The sequence below is a fragment of the Schistosoma haematobium genome, chromosome ZW (assembly GCF_000699445.3).
Source record: "Schistosoma haematobium chromosome ZW, whole genome shotgun sequence".
In the NCBI taxonomy this organism is placed as follows: domain Eukaryota; kingdom Metazoa; phylum Platyhelminthes; class Trematoda; order Strigeidida; family Schistosomatidae; genus Schistosoma; species Schistosoma haematobium.
This window is the reverse complement of record NC_067195.1, coordinates 75,870,184-75,884,616: the sequence shown is the minus strand read 5'-3', so window position 1 is coordinate 75,884,616 and position 14,433 is coordinate 75,870,184. Positions and strand designations below refer to the sequence as shown.

Sequence of the window (14,433 nt, the reverse complement as noted above, 5' to 3'; positions counted from 1 at the left end):
TAGTATGAACCGTCTATAGGAACTTACAAGGCCTTTAAACGTGCATAATCGTCTTATTGTGGTAGGTTCTGAATAATCCAGAATCGTAGCCGCCTTGCTTTTGAGAGGGTGGATGCCTTGAAAGTTAAGTGTGTTCGAGAAAATTTAGGGAGTTGGTTTCGATTTGATGTTTCTGGATGCTTACAGTAATGCCGTGTTTTTGCAGTCGTTCAAAGACAAAGGCCAGATGCTGGAGATAGGATTCTCTGTCCGGACTTGAAATTAAGCAGTCATCAACATACGCATGTACGAAGTTTAGACCCTAAAAGCCGTCATCGATGTCTGTCACGCCGTGCTTGTAGAAGCCAGCTTCTGCGTAGCAGAATCAGTCTTAGACGTTGTCGGGCCAAATAGTATTAGCTGAAATGAGGAACGCGAAAGGGTCTTGATCTAAATTAACTTGGAATCTGTTCCGCCATGATGAACATGGGAAATATCGATGGACGGGAAAAAGCATCCGAAAATATGGAAACAATATCACTCTATGTAAGAATAAAAATTAAAAAATGATATCTGATGTTCCAACAAGGAACAGACTCACATTTTACTGTTTGGTGTGCTTGATCACATCGATTTCATCCCTAAAGATGCCACGAGCATTCAGAGTTTCACAACGCCTTTACCAGTAACACCTTCATAATCGAAGCAGGCCAACCCAGTCAAACCAGAAGTCAGAAGTGAAGGGTTTCTTAGATATATTTATCGATTCATCGAGAAGTGTTCGGTCTAAGCTGACTAACAGTTTCGAGGGATGCGTAGCACGGTGTACCCACTCGTGATCTGGTGATGGTGCGTGACCCAGTGCCTTCAGCCATTTGTGTCCAGTAAAAAGAATGTGGTCAGCATGAATGTCGGAGATTTACAGAATAATTTATTTTGGGGATTTATTTACTGCTACAAAAGAACTGGAGGTGACGTAATCACAGTTCTTAAGTTGCTTAGTGATTAGTTTGTGTCCGATATGTTCCTATTTTTCTCGTCTTCCAAAGCAGAGAATTTGCGAAATAATTCCACAACAATTCACAGGCCTAGAACAAATTACTTGTCAGCTGACTGTCGATTTTCCCAACAAATCATCAAAGAATGGAGCTCTTTATCTCAACACGTGATTGAAGCTGCATCCTTCAAAAGGAAGCTGAATCATTTGAGAGGTCATCATTACCAGGACGAACACAGGCCACATAGCCTTCTGTTCTTTCCAAACTGAAACTCTGGAACGGGACTTGATTAGTCAGTCCTTGAAACTTTGAAACACCAGAAGATATATATGCACCTTAAATTAGTTCATTCAAGAGAAGATCAGGCATGTGCAAAAGCCTTTCAGGGATGAAATAACAGAAGTTCACATCCTTTATCCTCAAATTCAGGACTTGAATTTGAACATTGAGAATCTGGTGGTATTATAACTTGTACTCGCTACGGCGTTTTATTACTGTTCGTGAGTGGTGCGTTACGTAGGACTTTCCCATTAGACCATATTATTTTGTGAATGAGATTATCCCTAATTAAAATGCACCCAATAGGTACCTCTTGGTTAGTATCCCCAATACTTTTCCGATAAGCCTGATATGCTTAGTTGTTAAGATATCGGAGAGTATTTCAATAATACTTATGGAAGGACGAAGAGTTTCGCTAGTCATTTTGTAGTATATTTTGGTATATTTCCCGTCTGCACTTAAATGAATCGTTTTCCTGCGCTATTTTTATCAGCATTGTAATGTCATTATTTAAAGTGTACCATATTTTTGGAAATTGATTGAACTTAGTGTTTACTGATATACAGGATAGAATACAATAAACTTCGAAATTAACCTTACAGCACCTAGATTGTGTTGATTTTCATCATTAAATTTCGCAATCAATTCATCTACAACGGATTAGCCAGGGATTCCATGACCTATCTGTATAGATGCCGTTTTTCAAATATTCAAGCTCCAACAGAACACTATTGTATGCAATTATTTCAGTGTTGGGATGCAGTATGCTTTCTAAGTGACTGTAGTTACTGTCAAGGATAAAGCTATATGCGTAGCAAGTTATCCAAATAATATATGTAGATTGTCCAGTCTTATTGACTTTCATGTGCTTGAAGTTCTGAGTTCCTTGAGTATAGCGTTCTGTTTACTGTTCATAGAAATCCGTCCAATCTCATTTATACAGCTTATTCTGTGTTTACAGTTAGCTTGTAAGTGCAGGCTCCCGAGGTTGTTTGTGGCATTAAAGCTGATATCAGTTCGGGATGAAAACCCTAACTATCAACAGTAAATATTAATCCTGATTCCTCACACTGTTTTATAGCCCTCATTTTGCCGTAGTATGTAGGTGGACATTCTCAAGGTTTTTTAAGCGTCTCTCAAAGGTCATCCATAAATTATGGTCGCACCAAGTTCTAATCGCCTGCCATCCAAAACACGTTCGCGACGCTAATCAGAGTAGGGATCCTGTGAAATCTTGTTTATGTTGTTAATATACGTGGATGTTTACTTAATTGGCTTGATAACACATATTTTTGGGTAGTTATTTTCGCCAGGCTTTTCCGTGATATCTGTCGAAAAAGATTGAGGAGTTTTCCGTTAAAACGTCTTTTTGTATCAATTCACCAAAATTGTGCAAAATTTTCTGATTTCATAAATAAATAAAGGCGATTTTCCCAAAAGAGTGAGCAATAAGATTCTGAGGAAATATTGTGGAAGAACCCAAAACTTAGGGGAAATTTTGGGAACAATGCGAAATCTCCTGAAAATTGTGAACACTTGTTGTTTTATTAATAAAAACTGGCCGATTTCCGCAAAGTGTAATACTTAGATTTATAGAAATTGTATCTATTAGGAGATTCTTATTTTCCTATGATGTTCAATCTTTTTGTGCAATGAGGTCAATCAAAAATGAACAGTCTTATCTTAATTAGTGTTCCATCGTTTAAAGATCATTCCTCTCTAATTTATGTAGAATAAGAGCTCGAATAATCTTCATTAGCCTGACCACAGTATTATCTAGGCCAAAAAGCAGAAAGTTATTAACTGAACGTTTGCCATCATTTACTGTCCAGTCTATTAACAGTCGTGACTGCTTCGGCTACATCAAACAGTATTGGTAGTTTTTCGGCAAAGTAGTGGAACTAAGTGTTCGTTTAAAGATAAATTATGCTTTTTCAATTGACGAGTTCGTGTCAACTGATCAGTCAGCTTCTGCAACACTCCCACGGCCCAAATATGCACTCACCATACTCTTGGGAGGGGGGCTGTCAGGTCGTAAACTGTCACAAGCTCTGAACCTAAGTGACAAAATCTCATGATCACTATTAGCCTGTTTTATTTATGAGTAATAAGTTTAATAAAGAAGATCCTTGGCTTGAGCCAGGACATGTAGGATTGAATACATGCTGTTATAGAGCATGCTTCATCACGATCACTAGTCTACTGTCGTATATTCCACTGGATACAGAGGTGGATAGATCTTGTAAATTTATATTGGGAGCATTGAAATCTAACGCAAGGCACCAGTTACATTTAATCGAAATCAACTTGTTGTACTGGTTTTCTGACTCCACTATGATGGAATTGATGATGTTAATGAGATGCAGATACCATTTACTACGTATACACTGTCGATAAACCCTGTCAACAACACTGATACTGAAAGTTAAATAACGAAAGTATTGGAGGTACATATATTTCAGACATTTGGTAGTTCAAATCAGTGACAAGAAACGAAAGTGAATCGGGGCGGTGGACGTAATAATTGGTGGGTGGAGTGGCTGAGTGGTCCAAGGCGCTGGTTCAAAGCACCAGTCCGAAAGGGCATGGGTTCGAATTCTACCTCCATCACAACCTTTGCCCCCCAATACCCTGGTATGGCCAAGAGTTGAGGGGGGGGGTCCGCTCTCCCTCTCAAAGTGCTCTCACATGGTCACGCGTATATAGCCTCTGCCAGGGAAGTCCTACTCACTGCCTTCTCGTGGCGGGGGTGTTGTTTACGAAATCAAGAGAACGAAAAGCGAATGTCCGGCACTTCAACCGGGTTGGTGGACACGAAAAGTCAATCTAGGGGAGTTGGAAAACCCAATGGTGCACACGGGCTCCAGTATCCTGAGGGAACAAATGGTGTATGAACCAATTGTTGGCCACCGGCTACCATATCACTGCATCTCCTGACATTGCTCCACTGCCTTGTGGATCAGTCAGTCAGCTACAACGTAGGACCAGGCACAAATGTGCATCGGTCCAGGTTGCCATACCTCATTAGCACAGCAAGATGAACACCGGATTCATAGGAGTGGTTAGGTCAAAGGTGGTAATATATAGGAGGAAGATTGCAATAAGGATATAGTATAGGAAGAAAGAATTAGTTAGTAGAAAGAAAGATATGAAGTGATTTTAATCTCTTAGTTTAAGGGAAGACAGGGAGTGTATACACCTACGCCATTGTGATCGATTCTGAGCCATGTCACCAAGAATCTCCAACCATTGGTTACGAAAGTCACGCGGACCCCAACCAAGTAGTCTGCATCTACCACCATGGCTCAGACTAGAAGTTAGTGACTTCAGGCACTGATGCCACGTTTTGGTTTGGCCGCCCCTAACTTTCTTCCAATCATCCCCAACACCGGTTAGCATTGCACGTCGCGGTAATCGGTGTTCAGGCATACGTAATACGTGGCCCAACCATCTCAGTCGATGGAGATTCATAACCTCATCAACTGATTTACTATCATTCCCTAATACCCTGCGTCTAACCTCACTATTACTTACTTGTGGATCAGACCTTTAGGTCGAAGGCTCCGGGTGTGGTCCCCTAAGAAAACCACCTACTTCGGTTTGTGTGACCGGGCAGTATCACAGCCGTCACACAAATCAAATGAGATTTATGTGGCGCATATGTATCTAGTGCCCTCTTTTACCAGTATTTATGTGTTCAAATAAATAAATAATAATTGGTGACTCAGTCTTCATATAAAGTGAATAATGTATAAATTAAGGAAAAGCAATGATATAATCAACAAAGTCACAGATGACATAGTACGTATGAAAGTCATAAAACGGCTGACCAAGTTAAAATATCAAATTTAATGGACGGAGAAAAAGTAGACTCCTTAGAGGTGTAGTAAGAGATTCTAGAAACCTACCAAATCGGGCAAAGATAGATGATACCTAACATAAATGGGCAACCTTCTAAAGTAATTCACAACTAATAACGCAGTCGTCTTTGCGACATCTGTTATCATTTGTTGGGTTGTGGAACCTAGTAGTTTTGGAGTTCTGTCAGAGACCTGACTACCCACCAGTCAGAGACTATCCTCACTGTTTTGTCTCTAGCCCTCTAGTTCAACTAGAGCCGTCTTTTTTCACTGTTTTTTAACGTTATGTCAGGCTTTGTGCAAACGTCAGTATAACCCCATTTCCTAGAGTAAATTAACAGGAGATTTATTTGTTTCTTAGACCCTAAGAAGTCTATATGACCGGAGGTCAACATTTTTATCTATCCTTTTACCTATTATCATTAGTTTTTTTATATGAGCTAACCAAATTATATGGCAATGTTGCGAATAAGTACCCTGATTTTTTTTTCAAGTTATGAACGTGTCTAGTCGAAATAATTGGAGTTAAAGTTATGCTTTTGATGTTACGAATTCACAGAAGTTACTTTACAATAAATATGAAAGTTATTGTATTTTTTTGATATACTTAAGCCTTCGTCATATGTAGCTTTAGAGTTATTGTTTCCCTTGACTCTCAAGTCTTCGAAAACATTAATCTTCAGTAAATTAATGAAAGATCTGAAAACTTCTTCGGTACTAGAAAGCAAGGAAAGAGTGAGTGGATGGTAATCTAATTTCATAGGGATCTTTGATGAGTGAATTACCTCGTTAGACAATTTTTGTCCAGATTCTATTCTTAAGTTATATGAATGACATACCGTGGTCTTTTCCATTGTTCTTAAATGGTGTTAAAATACAAGGTACTGTACAAATGAGGGATGATAAGACATGGTTACGGGCCTATCAAACGTCTTTGTTGATTTGATGAGTCAATGGGGAGTAATAACAAGTGTTGTGCAAGTTGATCACAGTGATCCTCATTATTACACAATAAGTAGAACATCTTAACCTAAGATTAACGTTTGTGAGGATTCAGTAGTCGATAAAATGTACTATTCATTATCCATAATTCACATATACGTAAACTGTAATAAGTTCATATGTAAGTCTTACAGTTGTTACTATCTTTGCATTGTTTTAGAATGCTTCACATAAAATCACACGTTTCAAAGTCATCTTCAATGTAGCTTACCAAATAAGACATTCTCATGATGCTAATGTTTGTTATATGACTAGGGAAACTAACATATCGAATCTAATTCGTAGGACAATAATACCACTTTCGCGTTTTCCCTCTAATTTCCATTTTTATTTAGGTGCTCGTGTTATTACTAGCCTTGCATGATGATTCTTTTCACTGGATGGGATCTCGTTCCATACTCCAACCTTTTAGAAGTCCAGAAAGAGGTGTTCGAATATTTTGCAGACTTAAGATGTATTGCAAAACCATCGAATCCGCATTGTAAATCTAATGATGTGCCTGATATTGATCTCATATGTACATGGTAAGATTTGTTACATTAATTAGAAGCCTGTAGTTTTATCAAACCAGAATATGGTATCTCAGCCACTGATGTTAAACTTTTTAAAGAGCTTCTATTAAAAATAAGTTCAGTAGATGTAAATAAATCTGGTCACTCAAAGAAAAGAGAAATGAATAGACTTCAAGTATGTATATATACAAAAAATTATGTGGATTTATTTGTGAAGAAATTGCATTCACTTATTTTGCAGGCTCAAATTTCGGTTCAAAGACAGTTAGAGTTAGCCAATCCTTGTTCACACAATGGTTTAACATTGACAAATGAAAAACAGCTGATGGAATTACAAGCAAAAGAACAAACTTTTCATATAAATACACTACCTAGCTTCTACAAATTTAGGGGCATTACTAAAAGTGTTACAAACTTCAGTACAATAACATTTACGTTTATTGATTTTCTTCAACGAGATGTAAGTTGTTAGATATTTCAATTTCGTATTGTAATCCCTAAATAGTCTTTTATTTGTAAGGTACCTTCAATTGAAATGCTCTCTGTGAATAAACGAATCGATACGGCTTATTATTTTGAAAAGGTAAGTCTTTTAATAACTTCGGAAATTTCCGATATCAGTTCGGTACTCTTGTTTGTATTGTGCTGAGTGTTTTGAGCACACGCGGAGAAAGGCAGTAACCTGGGAGGCCGGTAAAAGTTAAACAACTGGTTTCTATAAATTGTCTACATAATGTTTATGTCATCATACATTCGGTTTTTTATTTTGAAATAGAGCCTATTTTGATGTGAGATATTAGTTGAAGTGGGTTTAGTAGAGCTAAACAGGCTTTTTAATCTTCCCTTTATTGTCGTTGCAATGTCGTCACCTTTAAATTCAAGTTGAATGAAAATAGGTTTCTTGTTTGCTGTGGCTTCTTTAGGCGTTTTGTCTTTTCCCATATTTTTCAATGAATTTCTTTGGATACCCCTGCCTAAGGAGCATTAGGTACCTAAAGTTTATTGAGAAATAATGGAAAAGACAAAACGCCTAAAGAAGCCATAGCAGAAAAAAGACCTATTTACATTCAACTTGATTTTAAAGGTGACGACGTTACGATGACAACAAACAAGATTAAAAAGCACACTGACCAGAAGTTATCCTTCAGCTAAACTGATTATTTCGTACAAAACCGTGTGGTCCTTACTCCAATCCAAGATCGATAGGTACCACTCACATGCTACCGCCAACTGCAAATACAAATTTACATGTACCTGCCAGAACAGTTACATTGGTAGAATAGTAGGAAGGGCCTGCGTTCGATCGTAAAAATATATTCCAAGAAGTCTCAGGTCAATGGAATTTAAGGCTTTTAGCAGTGCTATCGCTAGACATCTCTGGAATACGGCATCGAGTTGATAGACTGAAATCTTTCAGCATTATTAATCGACAGTCGGATTTTGTTCTCCTTCAATCCGCTGAAGCCATAGCCATCGAACGACTAAACCCGGACTTATGTATCCAAAAGGAAATACTCGCAAATCTTCCCTTACCATGGTGAGTATTTCTTCAGTTTATTACATAATACTTGCAATTGTTTTCCCTCCCTTCTGTTTTAATGGTATTACTTTCGAAGTCATAACCTTATTTATTTTTTAACTGACTGATATTAACTCATATCATTCTTGATTGTTATTAATTTATGTTCAACTACTTCAGCTAATTATTTTATCTCTATGATCTTTTGTTACTGTATCTGACGATCCAGGATCTTTCACACATGTTTATTTACGACACTCACTGTATATCTTCACTCACCACCCCACCATTATGTCACATATCCACTTTTACTGTTATGAGTATGTAAACTTTTCAATAATTTCGATTTTAAATATTATATTATAAGCAGCTGATGAGAACCTAACGGAATAAACTGAATTTGTGTTCTGTTCAATTCTTTGTTCTTGCTCTATTCAAAGTTCGACAAAATTTAGATTAGGACCTAGAAACTTGGTCATTGGGATGTGCTAACGAGATGGACGTAGCAACTGTATTTGTTAACTGCTGGATACTGTTTCACCTCACTTGAATCACTGGTAAAAAAATCCTGGGGTCAGTGAAACAATTTGTGAATTTGATGACATGCCAATAAATTACCCCCAAACGCTGAGAACAAAGTATCTAGGTGGGGTTTAACTAGTTTGTTGTTCCTGCGACGTCAGTCGAACTGTCTCATGGTCCCTAATCGGTAACTCGGTATTCACTTGATGAGGCTTGAGATCAGTAACACCCTAACATATGAGGGATAACGTTATGTGCATCAAATAAATAGAGGAAAATGGTGGTACCACGAGAATATTTGCAGGTACTTAACTGTTTCTGTGTTTACAGTGTAACCTATCATTTAAGGTTAAAATGACCCTTAGTATTTCATACTCGTTACTTTAACTACGACGATTTTTCCAATTTGCAATGTTTTGTTTTGGAGTCAAATGCAGACTTCAATCTTTGAATCTGAATCTGCTGGTACGTCACTGTGAAGCATTGTTGTGTTACCTGACTCGTTTGAGTTGTTATGAAGACTTGTCCTTTTCTAACGATGGTATTGATTTATACATGAGCAGATTATTGGTCAGCTAAAAATAAGGAGCTGTATTGACTGGTTAAATTGTCTTTAAATGACGAAAACTGGTAACTGTAGTGTTCGATTGACTCGCTTTACTAGACTGATTTGAGTTTAGGTAAGTGTTAGTTTGTATTCCATATTTACAGATGTATGTTATGGATGATTATCTAAGGTAAAAACCTAAATCCATAACTTTCTGCTTATTGACTACCAATGCTTGATCCTTAGAGCAGTCTTACTTTTCAAAGCATTTTGTCATTTTACTGCTTTTGTATGCAATTAAAATGTATTCAATTATAAAAATGTATTCAGCTGTTCGTATTTTTCTTAATCAAAACAGATGCTTCCATTTCCTACTTACGTGTACAAACAAATTCATCATGCAGTTGAATATGTGGTGTTGTTAACTGAGAATGTATTGAATTTTTTATTTCTTTTGAAAGCACTGGTTGGTGTTTATGTACCATTTGATGTGACTGTTGAAAATTCAGGTAATATAAAGTGAATTTTTCACCTTTTTTTGTCTTCATAAGGAATGATTTTTTTTAAAAAAGACAGTTATCTCCGCCTACTTTTACCATCCAAACACTTAGCATCTATTTTAAATGCTTCGATATCAGTCTCTTATTCTGATCTGCTTTAATCTGTGTACAACTTCATGTACACGAATGATCTTTCTTTTCAACTTCATAGGGATGGGTAAATTGCATTTATCTCAGGATAGGAGGTCCATTCTAATTTCACTCTGGAAAAATATAAAACTAATCCCAAATTATGAAAAATGAAGCACGTCAAAACAGCATAATTTTCCGTTACATATACCTAACCACCACCTACCTCGATGGGGGACGTTTGTTGATGTTAAAGTGGGTTGGAAGAAAGCTAGGGGGAGCTAAGCCAAGACGTGACATCGGTCTCTGAAGTCTTTAGGTGTCGGTTTGAGCTATTTTGGTAGATGCAGACTACCTGGTTGGAGTCCGTGCGCAAACCATGGTCAGTGATTGGAGAATATATTTCTAAACCTTTATATGAAAATTCTCAAATTGTGCGAGGGTTTCGATCATTTCCAATGTAGAAAGAAAACATGTTTTCAGGCTTATTTCAAGTTTGTGTATTTTTCAAACCACTTTTATTCTGAACTTGATGATGTGTATTAATTTCATCCTTAATTTAATTTGAATATAAATATTGTGATGATAAAAAAATATTTGTAGCTTTAGAGAATAATTTTGTTGAGTTCTTTAATTTGAGTGATTCATTCGAATACAGATATTTAGTATAATTAGAAGCATACACATTTAGGACTAATTCTTTCTCTCTTCTTTGAAGTTGAAAATCATGAAGTATCGTAGTTCTTCTACTTATATTGTTTTCCTTGGTTATTATTTTCGTTACTAGAATGCTAGTTTGTATGTGTGTGTGTCATCTGTTCTACATGTTACCAAACTCTCGACTGTATTTCATGGTTATTGACTCATACAGATTCGTGTTCTATTATTAGATGATGAATATTCCCATTCCGTCTAGAATTTGGCTAGTCACTGATTCAGTCAGAAGTAGCGGTGGCCCCCTAAGAAAACCACCTGCTTCGGTTTGGGCACCCGGGCAGTATCTCAGCCCTCACACAAATCGAATGATTTGTGTGGCGCACATCTACTTGGTGCCCCCTTGTACTAGAACCTTGAATATACATGCGTCCACCTAACTTCTCACAGCTAAATGAAGCTCTCAGAACAAATACCAAGGTAGTGTGAGTGGTAGTGGTATCAATTATAATTATAATATTAGGCAGAGAGAATATTATTCAATAAAGGGGAATAAATTGACGGAATAAAAAGTGTAATGTTTTTAACGGGACATAGATTGGATTACAGCACCTTTCACGCAGGATTTTGTTGGAGCGCGCTAACTGATCTATTTTTAGTCAATTAGCCCTAGCTGGTAAATGGAGAAGATTCTAGAATCCTGTGTAAAATTATGTATGTACTGACGTCTTTCTTATTGTAATTCTCTTTCAATCAGCATGGTTTATTTGGGAACATAATTACTTTCTTGTCTAAGCCGTGTTTTTATCCTAGGGACTAGTGGGGTAAAGTGTTCAACGAATACTAAACAGCAAGAAAAGCTGGGTAGCATAAAAACACTTTATAAAGGTAATTTTGAAACTGAAAATGTAAGAGAAACCGAAGAGTGAATGCATCTGCACTATTTTTATCGATTCTGAGCAACTTCATTTATCTGACCGTTAGACACTGATGAAAGCTTATACAAATATACACCTCATAAATGTGCAACCAACTGTCTGTCCAGGACCATTAGGATAATAGTTAGGTTATAAAATTATGTAACATCCTACCAACCAATGATAGCTAATTTGGCCTAGTGTAGGCATATCTGGTTTTAAAAATATTGTGATGTCTAATTATAGAACATTTATATATATTCGGCGCACTCCTGTACCAATATATATGTGTTCAAATAAATAAATAAATAAGAACATTCAAAACTATGAAATTGTCCAAAATCCACACTGTCTTCTGTTTTGTTGTTTCTCCACAGATACATCTTTCAGTCGAAAGACTATCCAGTTTGGAAATATCATATTAACAAGTCCATTTTCTCCAAGAGTTCGCTCTCGTTTGTTTTATGAATCTTTAGTAAAACAACTATGTTTTGAACACATCTCGGGTGATCAAGCACATATTATTGTTAGTTTAATTCCTGGTTATAATGATTCGTTTTTATTTTAAACGACATTTGTCGCTCTGGTTCACAGTTCAAACCACAGTAAATTAGGTTGGTTTTAAGCCCATAATCCATTGATTGCAATTCACTTATAAAATATGGCACATGTTTCTGAAGTACACTTTTGTGATGAAGGTTCATGATAAACTTGACTGGTTGAAACACATTCGAAAGAATACTATTTGAACGTGCAATCCACTGACTAATAGTTGAGTGCATTAATCACTAAGCTATTTCACTTTCATTAGTTAAAATGTGAGTGACCCGTTCATGAAGTCATAGTTCCAATAAACTTGCAGTAGTATCATGTCTATGATATGTTATTATTCAGTGAAACGTATAACCTAAACTGATAAACAAATAGTCAATCAGACAATACATCGTAGTAGGTTTTACAAAAGACAATCAACAAAATATAGGCAAGAGAAAATATTTGAGTGAACTGTAAAACATGCCGTTTTGGATTTTCTGTACAGATATAATTGACTAACTGATTTGTAAGGGTTTGTACTTCCCCGTTGTCGGTGTTAGTAACTGCAATTGATCAGTTTCATTTAGCATGTGTATTTGGTGAACGGATTTCTTCAATATTATCATTAATCTGCAGGTTTTTAATAAAGTTGGCCAGCAGTGGAACCCCGGAAGTGTGTTTCTTCAGTAGGCTGTATCATCATCCATGTTGATGTTTACATCTGAATTCTAAGTTAGTATCTTTCATTTCAATCACTCAGTCTATCATTCACTTAGTTACTCAGTCCAGATAACCACCAGCTTATCCAAGGGATATGAATTTTATGTGTAAGTGTTTGTATTTTCCAGCTGTTGGTTTTTCGTCATAATTAGAAACGCGTCTCCAAATATTACCCCCTAGGCTTTTTAAGGGATCCTAAAAGTCAATCTTAAAGTATCTAGTTAATTCTGGTCACTCTGCTTCACAAAAAGCCTCCTTCAACATCATACACACAGTCAAAAGAGTCGACTCAAGGGGAAAGCACATGGAAATCTTATGTATAGCCCAAGCTATCCACTACTTCAAGCCTATTATTTGAGTACAAAAACAGTATGTTTAGTCACTCATTCCTTCAGAGTTTTCTCCTTCCTTTCTATAATCCACCGTTTCTTATTTCTACTTCTCTCCAATTATTTCCACAACTATCAACTAACCATTATTACGACTTTTCATCATTCTGTTTTTAATAGCTATCAAGTGGACACTTACCTTCACCTTAAAATTTCTCACTAGCTAATTATTACATAACTTCCTTTCAGTATTTGATTTCTGTAAACCATTCACGACAAGATACTGTAGTGTTTAGTACTATGTCAAACCCACATAGGTTATTTTAGCTTTCGGATAGACTAACTTATTCTTATTGGGTCACATTTTGACTATCTCACTTATTAACCTTGAATGATTTTATGTGAGCATATGTATGTGTATTGCTTATCCTATTCATCACATGTATGTAGCTCATTTTTGTCTGTTTATAAATATTGAGTCATGCTTTATCAAAATGAGTTGGCACACTTGCCTTCTCCAATCTGCTCATCCGCTTCGTTTCTCTGATTGTTTGTCTGGATTGACGAATGTCTGGAATATACGTATTCGAAATTCATCCTCTTATTTAACCTATTTTATTCCGTTATTCCCTAACCTGAATTAGGTCGATAATTATGTACGAGGATAGCCGAGATGTATATTTCGTTAACATCGTCGTTCGATTAAATTGTAGTCAGACCAGTGGGCCATGAAATATCCCCAAGTTTCTTTATTACTCAAAACCGTATAATACAATTTTTAACTGATAAAATTAACTAAAGATGCGATTGTATAGCTTGAGTAAATGAAACCGTTGTGAAGAAGATTTCACCGAATTTCCTTTATTCTTTTTTAATGATACACTAGGTCTCTTTTGTTATTTAAATAAATAAATGCTAACATTGTGTTTTTATTTCGCTAAAGACTTACCTATATGTAACATTTAGGCTGCATTGACTATTCCTTTTCCCACGTTTTGTCTTTTAGGAGCAGTCAAAGTGTGCTCTCACTATAAATACAGTTGTAGAAAAGATTAATATATCTAGTCCACGTACACTTCGATCATCCACTAAAGCTCAGGAATATGATTTATCCGTCAATAAATTGGATCCAACAGAGGTGTTAAGTGATACTGATGATGAATTGAGGATTGATTTAGATGAACGGAATAGTGATGATCATAGGTAGGATACATATGTACTATATATTCATGGTTGCGAGTCCTTTTCTCTTGTGGTATTTTGATAGCCTATTTTTATTTTTTAATCCGTTTTAATTATACTACTGACTATTATCAAGTAACACGTCTCGCTACACTTTTCTATAACTTCATTTTACTTGATTTCGGGTTTTGCTAATACTGCTTATGTATCAGGATAATGAAAATGTTACACTGTATTTTTACCCCCCCCC

At 36.3% G+C, this 14,433-nt stretch overlaps 1 protein-coding gene across 2 annotated transcripts in view; it reads left to right on the top strand.

The window, feature by feature from the left end:
* Positions 1-1,421: 1,421 nt before the first annotated feature.
* The window catches only part of NARG2 (Little elongation complex subunit 2), a 33,897-nt gene continuing 20,885 nt past the window's right edge, over positions 1,422-14,433 (top strand). Inside the window, exons 1-8 of one of the 2 annotated variants that reach the window (XM_051212327.1) lie at positions 1,422-1,484; positions 6,454-6,642; positions 6,676-6,805; positions 6,848-7,090; positions 7,136-7,213; positions 9,577-9,727; positions 11,796-11,944; positions 14,008-14,204. In XM_051212327.1, coding sequence (XP_051072497.1) covers positions 6,479-6,642; positions 6,676-6,805; positions 6,848-7,090; positions 7,136-7,213; positions 9,577-9,727; positions 11,796-11,944; positions 14,008-14,204 — 1,112 coding nt within the window. In that variant the 5' untranslated portion in view covers positions 1,422-1,484; positions 6,454-6,478. Of the gene's footprint in view, positions 1,485-6,453; positions 6,643-6,675; positions 6,806-6,847; positions 7,091-7,135; positions 14,205-14,433 lie in introns of both variants that reach the window. The other variant, XM_051212326.1, reaches the window with a different exon arrangement.